General features: G+C 36.4%; 1 protein-coding gene and 1 long non-coding RNA gene across 2 annotated transcripts; one reads left to right on the top strand and one right to left on the bottom strand.

Annotated features, from left to right (window-relative positions):
* Positions 1-2,233: 2,233 nt before the first annotated feature.
* LOC129886823 (serine/threonine-protein kinase BSK2) lies at positions 2,234-14,433 on the top strand. The gene is made up of 10 exons (XM_055961687.1): positions 2,234-2,645; positions 3,231-3,451; positions 3,902-4,037; positions 5,221-5,354; positions 9,724-9,829; positions 11,208-11,293; positions 11,903-12,091; positions 12,184-12,342; positions 12,641-12,754; positions 13,865-14,433. The coding sequence occupies exons 1-10, from the start codon at positions 2,564-2,566 to the stop codon at positions 14,114-14,116; spliced, it is 1,479 nt and encodes a 492-aa protein (XP_055817662.1). The 5' UTR covers positions 2,234-2,563; the 3' UTR covers positions 14,117-14,433.
* LOC129886824 (uncharacterized) lies at positions 5,726-8,196 on the bottom strand. Its single transcript, XR_008766264.1, has 3 exons — positions 8,121-8,196; positions 7,400-7,476; positions 5,726-5,992 (listed from the first exon to the last, which is right to left on the bottom strand). It is a non-coding gene; the product is annotated as an uncharacterized LOC129886824 (long non-coding RNA).
* Positions 14,434-15,770: the final 1,337 nt, after the last annotated feature.

The following is a 15,770-nucleotide window of genomic DNA, read 5'->3' as shown; positions in this document are numbered from 1 at the left end:
AAAGGAGGACTTCTTTTGTAAGTATTTGATATTCCATCATATATTGGGAAGCATTAATTGGTATTTTATTTGTTCCTAAGCCAAAACAAAAAAAAAGTGACTAATGATCAGCCTAATGAAGAGAGTGAAGTTGTTAATATGAGTTAATCCAGTTCATATCGGTACAGTATTTTGATGGGTCAGCAAACATTAAGTCCAATCCATTATTACATGGGTTAGAGGACGCATTGAGTCAGTCCATTTTTTTTAAAAAAATAATAATATATATATATATATATAATTAAAATATTTTTATATGATGATTCAAGTAGATTTTAATTTAAATTCCTTTAATTATTCACTTATTTTAAATATTCTTCTTCTTTTTTTTCAAATTTTTATTTGGCTCATATCATATTACTCAAGTCTCACAGGTCAACAAGTTTACTCGAACCAAGCTAAAAAAAATTATTTTTAAATAGGTTTCAAAAATCTTAATTGAATTAAATGGATCAGACTTAGCTCATACTAACGGCTGTAGAAATGAGAGAGCTAAAAAGGAAAAAAGGGGCGGAAAATGGGCTCGCAGACTTTTCTCAAAGCCCATAAAAATGATGATTCTCAACAAGTGTTGGGCTGTTGACACAAGTGCATACATAACCAATTTTGAAATCATCATTTTAAGTCATACTTGTAGTGACCAAAAATTAAAAATTTGTACTTTTATTTTGTTTTATTTTATTTTTTTGACACAGGGAGTTTGAAATTAAATTTGATAAAATATCTGAGATTTTATATAAGTGAAGGCATATTCCTTCTAACTTGATAGCATTCACAATGTAGTCCTAGGGGCTTTAAGAGTGTTGTGTAGGGGGGAAAACAATGTGGCACAAGTGTTATGTTAACACCTGTGTGAAACTCTTTGTATTCCGAGTAAATTGTGTAAGGTCATTTTTCTCGATATTTTGTACTCTCATATTTATAGTGAATTGCTCATCTCTTCTTGTGGACGTAGGTCGATTGATCGAATCACGTTAAATGTTTGTCTCTTTTTGGTATATTTCTCGTTTATCTTCTTACTTATGGTCATTCGAGGTTTGCTTTGCTAGCTTCCGCATGACATCTAATTATTTTCGATTCCGACACTTATTTTACTCCAGTAATGAATGAGTTACCAACACAATAACAACGTTTCCCTATATCAATCATAATTTTCATAAGATCGATCTTTCATGTTATGTTACATAATATAATTTCGATAACAACATTCGCTATAACAATAAAAAAATATCCAAACATATGATTTCGTTATAAAAAAAGTTTAATTATATATGGACTAATACCAATTAGTTGATCATATATATTTTTTCATTAATATATTTGCTTTAGGTCCTGCACTTTTAGGAATATTTTAGCCCTAATAGAAATTTTGCTGGGGTTAAAAATATAAAAGGCCTCTAATAAATTTTTACAATACAAAAAATCTAAACAAACGATTTCGTTATAAATTTTTTTAATCATATAGGGACGATACCAATTAGTTGATCATATATATTTTTTTACATTAATATATTTGTTTTAGGTCCTGCATTTTTAGGAATATTTTAGCCCTAATAGAAATTTTGCTGGGGTTAAAAATACTAAGAGCCTCTAATAATTTTTTTATTTTTATATAACATTAATCTATGATGAATTTAAATTAGAAATATGATTAATATGAAATCATAAACTAATCCATTTAACTTGCTTGAAGTTCAATCATAATAGCAATTATTGTGCAAAATTTCAAGATAAGACTGACAAAAGGAAGAGAAAATTAAAGATCCAATTAGAACACAAAAAGGTATTTGGTAGTAATAGAATATTCAATGGACAAATTAGCAGAAAAAAAGTAGTAGTGAAATTGAAAGTATCTTCTTTTCCTTTTGCATTGAATTCCTTAGCATTAAAAAGGCAAAAACTCTGCAAACTATTTTTACTTCACTGTCGGGTGTCGCCTACACGTCTCTTCCACAGCCAAAAAAATGCTACATAACTTCAACACTCATCATTGCTATAACTTTTCCGTCTCATAATAAATATGATTTAAATTATTAATGCGTGACATTTTAAACTGACTAATCATTATATTGTGATCTTTATTTTCAATGGTATAAATAAGTATTAACCTAATAAATCATATCTTATCCTTATTATTTTTCTTTTCTTAATGAAGATAAAATGAAACTTATTTTGGCAGAGTATAAGGCAAAGTCCCACAGAGAACCCCCCCAGCCCACGTTCTTCTTACAGTGTCTCTCTCTTCACGTGCTCATCATCGACTTATCATGTGACTACCGAGAACCCCTCTATTCTCGGTGTCTCCTTCTTTGGCGGCCTCTCTTTCCTTTTTCTCTTCTCACTTTCTTCCTTTCTACTTTCGCTAATCATTACTTAGCTATCCATTGTTATCTATTTTCCCACTCTTTTCATTTTACTTACCTAAAAAGATTTGATTTTTGAAGCACCCATTTTTTGATTCTTGTGGGTTTGAGTTTAAAAACTCTAGTGAGTGTTCAGTTTTGTCTATGTGAGCTGATGAAAAATGGGCTGTTTACAGTCCAAAACTGTAAATGTTCAGTCCCCAGATAAAGAACCTTCTCAGGATGAATCAAAAACAGATCTTGGTATTCTTCATTTTAGCATAATTTATTGCATATTTACATTGGTCTTGTACTGTGTGTTCCTGGTGTGTGTTCTTGGTGTATGTGGATGTGGGGGGGTTTGTATTTGCTGTTTTTTTTTGAGTTTTTGTTGATTGCATGCTTAATCTTTGATCTGGGTTCTACTTAATTTGTCTTCCTATATTGGTTATTTTTGCCCATCTGCCTCTTCTAACTGTACTGTTATTTCTGTTTTATTTAACTTATAGTGGGAGTTTTGATCCATGAATTTTGTGGAATGTTCATTGCTTGTCATCTTGTCGTGCATCTTCTTTTTCCATTAACTGATTTTTGGCCAAGATTTATTTCTATTGTTTTCTATTTTCTATATTTCTGTGTAGGGTTTCTGATTAGTACTAAAATTGATGTGGGTATCACTGGTTTCTTGTGTTATATCCTTAAACAAGCAGGTAAGACAGGACTATATTTACCTGAGCTAAGATTCTCAAGTTTAAGTCTATGTGCAAATGTTTGCAATGTAATTGTTGTGGTTAATAACTTTATCTGTAATCAATTTCTTTCTTTAATTTGCCTATGTTGTTGATGAAGCTAATGGGGATCAAGTAGACCAGGATCAAGTGCCTGCATTCAAGGAATTTAGTCTTGCAGAACTCCGAGCTGCGACAAATGGCTTTAGCAGTGAATTAATAGTTTCTGAAAGTGGTGAGAAAGCTCCCAACGTTGTCTACAGAGGGAAGCTTCGTAGCAACAAGCTAGCTGCCATCAAACGCTTCTCCAGACAGTCGTGGCCTGACGCTCAACAGTTTGTGGTAAACCTGATTATAAGTCTGCAGATTGTATAGTTTTGATCCTTTTAGCCATTATCATTGGTGAGTGAGAAAGGTTTAGATTAAAACTTGTGCTCTAAATTCGATATGACTTCATTGAGACGCAGTAATTGGTAACTGAACAGCATCTTGTCCTTCATCACTTTTTAATTTTTTTTGTTGCTTTAGTGTGATCTTCGTTAACCTTCATTAAGAAGTACACTACTAGTACCTCTTCCACCCCAAGCTTCCTATGTTCTCATTTGGTTTTCCAGTTCCAAAAACACTCAGTATCAGTTAATATCATAATTGTAATACAATTAAGTTTGTAAAACCCTGTGTATATGCATGCAAGTTACAAGTAAGCTGTAGAACTCCAACTATCGGAATATCTTTGCTGTTCAGTCAGTTGTCTCTACGAACTTTTGGTTTAGTCCTACTCATGTACTGCAGGCAGAGGCAGCTGGAGTTGGCAAGGTTCGGCACAAGAGATTGGTGAATCTAATTGGCTGTTGTGCAGAGGGAGATGAACGCCTATTGGTTGCAGAATACATGCCTAATGATACACTCTCAAAGCATCTCTTCCACTGTATGGTTTAGTCTTTTGCCTGGTCTAGAACTTTTAAATGTTGAATTGAAAAGGAGAAAACATTTTTGTGCTATTTCAATGGTCCAATACCGGGTCTTTCCCTTTACCTTATTTGGTGAGATGTTTATAATAATTAACCTAATACTGCTGCTTTAGATCTCTAACTAGAAAGTCATGCCATAGTCAGACTTCATGACTTTGGTGTTTATTTGAGATCAATAACTGCAAGAGCTTCCTGCTGAAAGCTACACTATGCTTTAGGTTATACCTGCTAATTCTGTTTCCTCAGAAGTCAGGCATGCTGCATCAACTTGGTGAATCTTTAGAACTAACTCTCAAACTGATCTTTTAATATATCATCACTGATTTAGCTTTGAGATTAGCCGTTTGGAGTTAATTAGAGGCCACATGAACAATTAGCTTGAGTAAAGCAAAGAACATTAGCATGTTTAGTTCCCCACACTTTTTTTTGATTACTTCACGTGTAAGATGAAAAAAGAGCCTAGAATGCACCAAACAATGCTGTAAGATAAGGGGAAAACACTAACAATAATCAACTTCCTCTGAATATTGACAAGCCATTGGAAGAACTGAAACTAAGTTTCAGTGAGATCGGCATAGCAGAGGACTAGGTTGATACTTCAGTTTGGCTATTCAAACTCAATCAAATGGTAATTCAGTCAGTCTTCCCTCTGGATATTGACTTAAGACAATAGGAAATGGTAAAATATGATTTTGAGTAATACAAAGACTCAAGTGGAAGTGTAAAGGTATATTTGCGAAAGCAGCTGGTACAATTTTCAGTGTGCTTTTTGCAATATTGAAATACTTGTCATTAGATAAAATAATTAAACAATTGCATGGGCTGTCTGGTAACACACTATGAGTTGGCTTGTATTACAGCTTATTCCAAGGTTAGCACACATTTAACTGTTCAATTTGCTAAAAAAACATATGGACTTTATAGATGCATACTGTTAACACCTTCCGAACCTTCCAATCTCCAGAGCTCCTTCACTTACCTTTTATAGGTATCTTTTGCTCTAAGCTCTCTATACATGTTTAAGCATGTATACGAGATCTCGCAAGATGATCCTAAAATTAATTTTAGATTTGCAAGCAGTCCTATATTTTAATCACTAAATGTTCAGATCTTTTATTAGCATGTCTTTTGGTGGTGCAGGGGAGAAACAACCATTGCCTTGGGAGATGCGAGTAAGAGTTGCATACTATATTGCACAGGCTCTGGATCATTGCAATGCTGAAAACAGAAAGATATATCATGATTTGAATGCTTACAGAGTTCTTTTTGATGAGGTATTCAAACATAGAATCAGGGGAATTTCAATTCATTTTCTGGTTCTTTTAGATTGAAACGAATTAGATATCATTAATTCATGTGCAAGTAGGTGGACAGGAAGTAATCAGTTGTTTGTTTAATGTATGGTTTCTACATCATACACAATTCATTGACAGCTTTGGTGGTGAGGCTGTCCAAAATGACATTTTAGCTGCATATCAACTAAGACCTGTCACGACCCACTTTTCATCAGGTCATGATGGCACCTACTATAACCCTCTAGTAGGTAAGCCAACCCGTCAACCCAGAACTTCAAGTAATGTGTTTGAAGGCAAAAACTATATAAGAGCATTGAATTATAAAAGTAAACAGAATGAATAAGCGGAAGTAAACCAAAACATGTTTTAAACAACTAAAGATCCCTCCCAGAACCTGGAAGTCACAAGTACAGAGCTGCTACAAAATAAAATATGAGTACAAGTCCCGAAAGTGGACCAAAAAGATATAAAACAACTGGCTAGTCTCAGAAGGCAAAAGACGGGCCATCCATTCTGAAGGAGACAGAAGTGATCCAAAAACGCCAAGTTATCACCCTAGTCTCCGAATCTGACTACAACAAGATCGATCTATTCGTGACAGTAGCTGGTGCTCGGTCCTGCATCACGAAAGTAGATGCAGAGTGTAGTATGAGTACCAAGACAACAGGTACCCAGTAGGCATCATAGGCCGACTGAGCAGAAAAGGTGAAAACAATATGAAAAAGAGGAATAAGCCTAAATAGGAATCAACATAAGCATCTAAAGTGAAAAGAGTACTATCTACGAGAGCTACAGCTAACTATACCCAACTGGGCCCCCATAAGCCCAGCCGGGACACTCGTACGCAAGTTAAATAAAAACCCGAACGAACCCCCATAAGTTCGCCGAGTACACAGAATAGCTACAACTACCAAGGCTAGGAACCAAGAATATGCGATGTCAAGAACCGAAGTACTGTATCATTTCCAAAACCCAGAATCTCCAAGAGTCAATCGATCTAGGGGTGACTTAGGGGTCGAGGCCGGGACTGGGACCCAGATGCTCGCCCGAATATTCAAAGTGGCCAAGGCCGGGACTGGGTACCCGGATTCTTGCCATAATACATAAGTGCGGGACTGGATACCCGGATGCTTGCCGTAATACATCGGTGCGGTCGAGGCCGGGACTGTATACCCGGATGCTCACCGTAATACATCGGTATGATCGAGGTCAGGACTGGATACCCGGATGCTCGTCATACTAGCAAGTCGGCAGAGGTCGGGACTGAGTACCCGAATGCTCCCCGATAATTCAGAACGGAGGCCGGGACTGGGTACCCGGATGCTCATAGATAATTTATCCCATGGTTTCGAATATATCCTTTCCAACTAATCAACAACAGTACCGAGAATTTCCTCCACAATGTGTCAACTGATATGTCGCCAAAACTTGAACCGGAGCCGAAGCCAAACGATCATGAATTCTAGTATTGCCAACGCATCTCAAAAGTTATGACTATACCGAGTTATGGGTGGGAGTGTTATTAAGAGCAAGGGTATCGCCTAGCTAAGGCCAACTACTAGGCACTAGCCCGCTACACCATTCTACAGGGATCTAAGTCCACCGGAGCGACGCCGGGCATATAAAGCAAGTTTACATCCTATACTAAGGCCAACATACTCCATAGTATCAACAACATGCTCATTCAACTCTCCTTATAATACTAACAAATAACGATAAGATACACATGCTTCTAAATACCTGAAAAACCTGATAACAAGCCTAAAGCATGATTTCTAACACCTATACTAAGGCCAACATACTCCACAGTATCAACAACATGCTCATTCAACTCTCCTTATAATACTAACAAATAACGACAAGATACATCTGCTTCTAAATACCCGAAAAACCCGATAACAAGCCTAAAACATGATTTCTAACACCTGAGATATACAATTAAACTACCCAACCAAAATCCCAACTATTTCAACATGCTTTCACACATTCCAACTCAATCTAAAGAAAGGTAAACCGTAGCCTACCTGTAGGCCAAACACGCGGGCTCCAAATCACTGTGCTGGAGCTTTTCCCTTTCGAACGGCCTCGGAACGCTGCCAAGCTGTCAAAAATAGAACCACAACATCGATACGGTCGTTTCGACACTAATTTCATAATTTTTGGAAATGGACCAATTTTTGGGTCGAAAACGGGAATTGTGGGACCCACATACGGAATTCCGGATTTGACCCCCAAAACAGGTTCTAAACGTCACCCCAAGCTCAAAAATCAGATTTATAATACAATTCGGGGTGGGAAATTACGCAAGACGATCAAACAACCAAAACTCATAAATTTGGACTAAAGGACCAAAAATGGCAGCATCGAAATCAGTAGATTCTGGAAATACGAGACTCTTTCAACCCAAACAAATTGCACTATGATGATCCTTGCGAAAAACCCCACAATCTAGCCTCAAGAATCACTCAAAACGAAGTTATATTGACCAAGATACACTCTTTCAAAATTCAATAAAATTTCATTCCGAAAATCACTAAATCTGCAGGTAAAAATCAATTTATTACCTCGAACAACGTGCCAAAAACAGATTCTGTACTTCCAAAATGTTCTCCTTAAATTTCCACGCAAGATAGCCTCTGGAATCACCCAAATCGGATTTATATTGGTCAAGAAATAACTTGTCAAAGTTCTTCAAAAATTCATTCCGAAAATGGATACTGCTGCAAATAAAATCACGATTTTTACCTGAATCGAATGCTCCAAATCAGTTTTCAATCTCTCCAATGCGTTCTCCACGAAAAACCTCACAATTTTGCCTTTTGAATCACCCAATTTGGAGCTCTAGAACTCAAGAAATGAGGGTTCAAAGTTGAGGAAAAAATCTGAAAATCTGGTGCAAAATCTGCACTATTGCACCAGATTTTTCTGGTTTTCCATTATTTAAAGTCTCCGAATGGATCCTCGGAATTCGTTCGGAATCCGATAAAAATAAACCAGATATGCTACCCTACTAAATTCGATATTTCAGACTCAATGGCGCATTCAGAATTCTCATACGAGGTTATTATAATAAAAAGTGGGTCCCACATCCAAGAGTCATTTTAAGTCATATTTCACAGCGGGCCTCGATATTAGTCCGGAAGCCTCAAAAAGCGAACGAAGGGTCGTTCTAGACCAAAATCAACATTCCGGAACTAACCGCGCTGTCAGAATTTTTATTCGAGCGCATTTTCCAAGAATGTTGACCAAAGTCAACTATAGGCTAAGTTTCAAAGTCAAAAGCGTCAAATAGCTCCAAACTCGTATCGATTGACTCGATAGTCATTCCAACAGTGCTACTAGCCTAATTTGGTCATTCCGGAGCTGATGGAAATATCAGAATTTGAATTCGAGATTTCGTTACCCCAAAACTCAAAAAGTCGCAACTAAACTAACTTAGGCCTTTAAAATACCAAAATGGACTCGGGACCTCTAAAAATTCAATCAACACTTCTTTTAGACCAAAAACCATCTCCTGAATCCAACGGAGTTGTCGGAATTTCATTCCGAGCATCGAAACTCCAAAAGTTGACCAAAGTCAAACCTTGCCTTAAAGTTCTTCAAATTCTCAACTCAAGGCCTCAAATCTTCGTTACAGCTCCAAAACTGATTCCGTAAAGTCTCCTAAGCCTATTTCGACATTTCGGAGCTGCTGGAATCGACGGAATTCCATTCTGAGACCCGTAGCTCTAATTGACCCCAAATATCACTTTTTAACACTTAAAGCTTATGAAACTAAAAATTTCCAAGGACTTAACTTTTCATAGGATTTTCTAAAAATCAACACCCGATAACAATTAGAAATGACTCGGGGCATCTAAAGGGAGAGGTAAAATGGTCATTTTACAAAAATTCCAAAAATGACCTTGAGGGTCATTACAACTCTCAGTGGTGACCATTAAACCTCAAAGTCAGATAATTTGTAGGATAACTAGTCATAACCGTGAGTTTGGAGAGAAGTTTGGGGAATTCGTATATGAAACTGGAGGCCATCTTTCTAAATGTAGAATGATTTCTTGCAAAAAAGGAGTTTTTTTTCTTTATCAGAAAAGAAGCTGTATTTTAGTTGTTGTGTTCCTCCATACTTATAGCCCAAATAGTGATTGATCTTGATGTGTAGGTTATAATAGAGAAATATGGTGGAGTACTTCACAGACCTAGGTCATATATTATTCTCAATTGCTTTGTTTAGAATCAAAGGTTTCGGACAAATATCCCATCTCCTTATCTCTATGGTTTTGAAATATCATGATACCATCAGTTTTGGGTGGTCTAATCTTGAATTTGCTTAATTTTATTGATATTTCAGGAAGGTGACCCTCGATTATCTAGTTTCGGTCTAATGAAAAACAGCAGAGATGGAAAGAGCTATAGCACCAATCTTGCTTATACGCCTCCTGAGTTTTTGCGCACAGGTATACACATCACAAAACACCACATTATTGATGGATGATCTGGTAGTCATTTAAAAATGCTTTGAGATTCTTGATTACAGAGAGAACCAATTGCATAAAAGTATAAGCATTCTCTGCAACATATCAAAAGAATCTACTTTTTTGCTTTATCCCCAAAAAATAATTACTTGTCAAAAGATGTATAAGCATTCTCCGTTGACCTGGCAATTGCGTTGTAATGAGAGAATTCATGGAGTAGAAACACTAAAATGATAATATTAACCCTCATCATCCTATTGACCTGGTGCTACTTGCACCTTCTAACATAGACAGAAGTGAGGCTTGCCACTCAACCTATCCCCAAGAGAGAAAGCTTTAAATATCTTGGATCCATCATCCAGAGTAGTGGGGACATCGCGATGATGTCACGCATCACATTAGGGCATGAATGAAATGGAGGCTTGCCTTTGGAATCCTGTGTGATAAGAAGGTACCACCTAAACTTAAAGGTAAGTTCTACAGAATGGTGGTTAGACCGGCGTTGTTATATGAAGTAGAGTGTTGGCTAGTTAAGAACTCGCATGTTCAGAAGGTGCATGTTGCGGGAATGAGCATGCTGAGATGGATGTGTGAACACTCTAGGAGTGATGGTATTAGGAATGAGGTTATTCGGGAGAAGGTGGGAGTGGCCTCATTTTGTCTAGTGGTAAGATCGCTACTTTTGATGTGTGGATTAGGTGCACGTTACGAGTTCAATACCTTCCTCAAACAATAGCTTCTTATGTAAGTGGAAAGGGCTCGAAAGGCAGGCCCATTATTCACCGAGTATTGAACCGTGTACTACTTGCCCTTGGGAATTTCCTTGGTTATCGGAAAAAAGTAGTATCTATATTTAGTGGGAGATCTATCTTGTTCTCACCTAGGCATTCATCTCTTCATGTATATAGGAAATAGAGGTTCTAATGTGACAACACCACCAACTTGTGGGTGTGTTAGACTCCTGGCAAAAGAATTAAAATTTATAGAGGGATTGAATTTTAGAAACTTAATTTACTAAAGACATGATGTCATGCATGTATCCCTGCCTTTTCTTTCTTAGCTGAAATTTCTTATAGCCAGTGCCCTGTGATATTCAAGCTTGTATGCTAACTAGTTTTGTTCTCACAAACAATGCCACAATTAGCTGCAGTCTTTTTTGGGTTTAACTTTGTAACAAAGTCAGACCATTTCATTTGCCATATTCAGAACAAAGTCAGACAAAATTGGGACAGTGTTCAGTTCCTTACCTTGTTTCTCCTTTCCTTTCCTCTTTTTGGTTTCCCCGTTAATTTCTATGTCCAGTTCCCTAACTTGTTTTCTCCTTTCCTTTCTTTTATTTCCCCTTAATTTCTATATATAGGCCGGGTAATCGCAGAAAGTGTGATGTACAGCTATGGGACTGTTCTGCTGGACCTGTTGAGTGGAAAGCATATACCACCAAGCCATGTAATGTACACTGACATAGAAATCTTTGAAAATTTCTGCACCCTTTGGCTCAATTTCTTTTTTCATTTATAATTGTTTACTTATTGCATCTAAAATCTCTCAATGACGTCGGAAACTAGATCTAAAGCTGTTTCACTCTATTACTATGGGGCTACTTGATAAACAGAGCCAGTGAAGGCTGTCATCTACAACTACTGAATCTTAAGTAATTAACTTTTACTATTTGATGGTAATTTTAATTACCTACTGTTGTGCCTATGTTGTCTAGAGTGTAATACTGATTGTGATTTTCAATTATTCATTTATTCTCTTCTATTTATATGCAATTGTAGTTTTAATGACTGCTGCATGAATAAGTAAGCTTTCATCGTTGTCCTCCGAAAGCTTTATTAAAGTCGGACATTAAATAAATTATCCAATACTCGAGGCAAAGCAGTCAATGAGGTAGATATGTTGATCATGCTTGATTACAGTCTGTTTTTATTGCCTAATGATCTACCATTTACATGCTCGCTTTACCCTTTTTGTCTTTGTGTGTAACTGTATCAAGTAGTTTCTTCCTCTTGCTTGCATTGTCTCACTGTTCTTGGAATAATTCTCTCTTTCCAGGCACTAGACTTAATTAGGGGTAAAAATGTGTTGTTATTAATGGATTCATCCTTGGAAGGACAATATGCCAATGAAGATGCAACAGCATTGGTTGAACTTGCTTCAAAGTGTCTCCAATATGAGGCTAGGGATAGACCTGAAATCAAGTTCATTCTTAATGCAGTGGAGCCCCTTCAGAAGCAGGAGGAGGTATGCTCATTAGAACATCTTTGACCCTGATGGAACATTCCCTATATTTCTGATGGATTGACCATAAGTGTTCCTGCACATTGTTATCTTAGGTCGCGTCACATGTTCTGATGGGTCTAACAAAAACTCCAGTGGTGCTTCCAACCATGCTCTCTCCTCTCGGAAAGGCTTGTGCGAGGATGGACCTCACTGCTGTCCATGATATCTTGCTTAAAACAGGTTATAAAGATGAGGAGGGTGCTGAAAATGAGGTGAGCTCACTCATTATTTACTTTTTATACTGATATAAAGGGTACTTGGAAATCATCAAACTTGATGCAGAAAGATCACCACATGGGGTATAATCTACAATAAGAAAAACACTAATTGTCATCTATGACTTTCAATATGTTTTTTTTCTCATGTTGGTATTTTGTTTTCTGCCCTCAAGTTTAAGCACTTATCATTCATTAAAAAAAAGTTTAGCAATTTATATGAAAGAGAAATCTTATGTAGTACTTTTTGGTGGAGATTTGACATACTTGTTTCTACCTAAACATTTTTGTAAAGCTCTCATTCCAAGAATGGACGCAACAAGTTCAAGATATGTTAAATACCAAGAAATTTGGGGATATTGCTTTCCGGGACAAGGACTTCAAGAATGCAGTTGACTATTACTCTAAGGTAATCTACTATTATGTTTGCTCATATTTACTTAATTCGTTCGGTGTTATACTTGGATAAAATTGCTTTATTCTTAACCGTGTTGGAAAATCCCCATTTTTATTCATCTGCTCATAGGTTCGTCTGTTCCATTCAAGTAAATAGTAACAAGGGATGTTTGCACACTAGAGACTTCTAATTGCTGTGTTCGGTGGGAGAACTACTTCCGGTGACTTAAGTGTTCTGATTGTTAAATCCAGTTGGCCTGGTGTAGATGCAAAAGAATGCATAAACAACTATATCAAATCGATAGAAAAGTAAAAGAAATGGTTTTTTTACTGGCATGTGTTACATATGCGATTTGGTATCTTATAAGCTTCAAGAAAAAGGAAATTCTTACTCCGTTTAACTGGCGTTCCTCATTGAAATCGTACTTTGCAGTCTTGAGACATGGAAGAAACTTTACAAAAGATTGGACGATGTTTACTTTCATTTGTCAGGGTTAGCTGGTTGTTTATGTACGCTTTTTTTTCTTGCAAAATAATCTACTCAGAACTTCCGGTCAAGGTATGAGCTCGCTAGAATTTATCCCCAGAGAAAGAAGAGGAAAAACAGAAAAAGAGAGAATGATATGAGCTTGAACTTATCAACGAAAAAGAAGGATGGTATTAGCTTGATAGAAAAGTAATGAGAACTTTCTCGCCTTTAGAAGTGCGATCCTGGGTGTATTGCAATTAAACTTACTAGATTAATCACTCTGTCATATGTAGCTTCTGGTCGTGGTCATCAGAGTGTCTGGTCTTTTGATCTGCGACATCCATTCTGAAATTAGCTACTATGTCTATCCCAAACTAATTGGCCTACCTTCTGTTTAAGTTTTTCTAAAATTCTATCCACTTCTCTGAAGGAGAAAGTTTTTTCCAATTTTGAGGACAACTCCTTACTATGTTTTAGCAGACTTACCCACCTCCCCCTTCACCAAACTGAATTTCAAATTATAATACTTGTCTTCACATGAACCACTCAATGTTAATGTTTGATGTTTTATCAATTTCAATTATTTATCATATTTTAGCTCATTGTTATGTCGTGTGTATGCCTAAATTTGTCTAAATTTTTTTTCCCAAGCAGTTGGTATCAATGATGTCTGTTCCTTCTGGCACTGTTTTTGTGAGGCGAGCCCTTTCCTACATGATGAATGGCCAACCAGAGCTCGCACTGAGGGACGCTATGCAAGCCCAGGTTTGCTTACCCGAGTGGCCTACTGCATTCTATATGCAGGCTCTTGCCCTATCTAAGCTTGGCATGGAAACTGATGCACAAGACATGCTCAATGATGGAGCCTCCTTTGAAGCAAAGAAGTTAAACAGTTGGCGTAACTGATTCTGGCACGTTTGGTGAATCAAGAACCTCACATCCTTTACCGAAGCTGGAGGTAGCTAGGTAAGATGAGACATGATACTGAAGGAACCAAACGTAATGTGGTGTTTGGTGGTTATATTAATCTCGTCCCTCACTCTTTTGTAGCCAATACAGTTCCATACAGAAAATGTATAAATCACTCTAGTGAAAACCCTCGTAGTTTATTCCGCGATGAATGCCAATTTTTAGTTTTGAAACTCATCAACAGTTCTCTCATTGTCATGTTTGGGTAAACATTTCTGACAAAGTCTGGGTTGTTATTTACTGTTATTTTAGCAGTTGATCGTATTATGCAGGCGATAGTGATCTCAGAGTTCATCTTTTGATCATGTAAGATCTAGTTACTGTTTTTCCTAATTTTCTTTTATGAATCTTTTGGAGCTTGTTCATGTAATACATGATTAGATTTGATCATAGAATTGTTTTCCCGGGGGTAATGATCGTCGCATCTTAAAAGTTACTGTGACAATTGTAAAAGCAAATGGACGGACAACTAAAAGTAGGAGTTAAAGCTTTTGGGTTGAGTTAGATCAAGTGTCATATTTTTATGTGGTGTTAAGGCTGGGTTCATCTTTATTTGGGCTTCATTCTTGTTTCGGTTCCGGTCCAAAAGTGTTAAGAGTGGGTTAGAGTGTTGCATCGGGTTGGGAAATAGACTAGTTGTTTTTTTGGAGTTGAGTTAGACTCATGTATCGTATTTTTGCATGTTATGAAAGTTAGATTCATTCTTGTTTGGGCTCTTGGTTCACGGTGTTAGAGTGGGATAGAGTCCTACATCAGATGATAATGGACTAGTGGTCTGCTTGGAGTTAGTGTGGACTCATGTGTTATATATTTACCACTTATATTATAAAATGTCTTAATTATCCCCTTAAACTTGCATATTTAGAACTCTTTACCACCCGATATTTCTAAACTCAAAAATGTGTATTACACGCATTTTACATGTCAAATTTTTATCTTATTTTTTCATTTCTTCACCTAATTAAAAATTAAATTAAATAATGTAAATATTTGTAAGAAACCAAAAGTCTTCCACTTAGTTCACTTATCACTGTGCATACGAAGAAGAGGAGCCCTAAGTCTCTCATACTCTTTTGTCTCTCAAACTTGTACCTATACCCACAATGATTTAGAAGAAATTTTTGATGGATTAACCGAAATTATTGCTGTCTACTGCTCATGGGTCAGTTTGTCCTTTCTTTGCTTTGCTAACCTTCTCCCACCCCCAAATATTAGAGTGGGTTTTGATTTGAGATAATATCTCTTTTTTCATATCTTTATTTTTGGATTTTTTTTGGTGTAGGATAATCGAGTGTAGCTGGCACTTTGCATTTTGGGTATAAAATTATTAACATAGTTTATGATTAATTTTTAATGATAATAAGCAAAGATTTCTGAATTTTGTGATTTTAAACTAAAAATATATGAAATATACCAAAATATTATTTAATCTTATGCTCTTATAACCATGTCACATATAAAGTTAGAATTGAAAAATTGTCAAAAAAAAGATATTTTTTTTTAAAATATTGCACAAAACAAGATATGGGTCTATATATTTAGACCTTAGACGGAAAACAATGAACAATTTAGAAGGAGAATAAGAATATGG

Source organism: Solanum dulcamara, chromosome 4 (genome assembly GCF_947179165.1).
Source record: "Solanum dulcamara chromosome 4, daSolDulc1.2, whole genome shotgun sequence".
NCBI classification, from domain to species: Eukaryota; Viridiplantae; Streptophyta; class Magnoliopsida; order Solanales; family Solanaceae; genus Solanum; species Solanum dulcamara.
Note: the sequence above shows the minus strand (reverse complement) of the source record. Positions and strands in the feature narration are given on the sequence as shown.

Coding starts and splice junctions, on each gene's coding strand:
- LOC129886823 (XM_055961687.1), top strand. CDS start 2,564: ATGGGCTGTTTACAGTCCAAAACTGTAAATGTTCAGTCCCCAGATAAA. Junction 9,830..11,207: donor TCCTGAGTTTTTGCGCACAG/GTATACACATCA, acceptor TTCTATATATAG/GCCGGGTAATCGCAGAAAGT. Junction 12,343..12,640: donor AGGAGGGTGCTGAAAATGAG/GTGAGCTCACTC, acceptor ATTTTTGTAAAG/CTCTCATTCCAAGAATGGAC.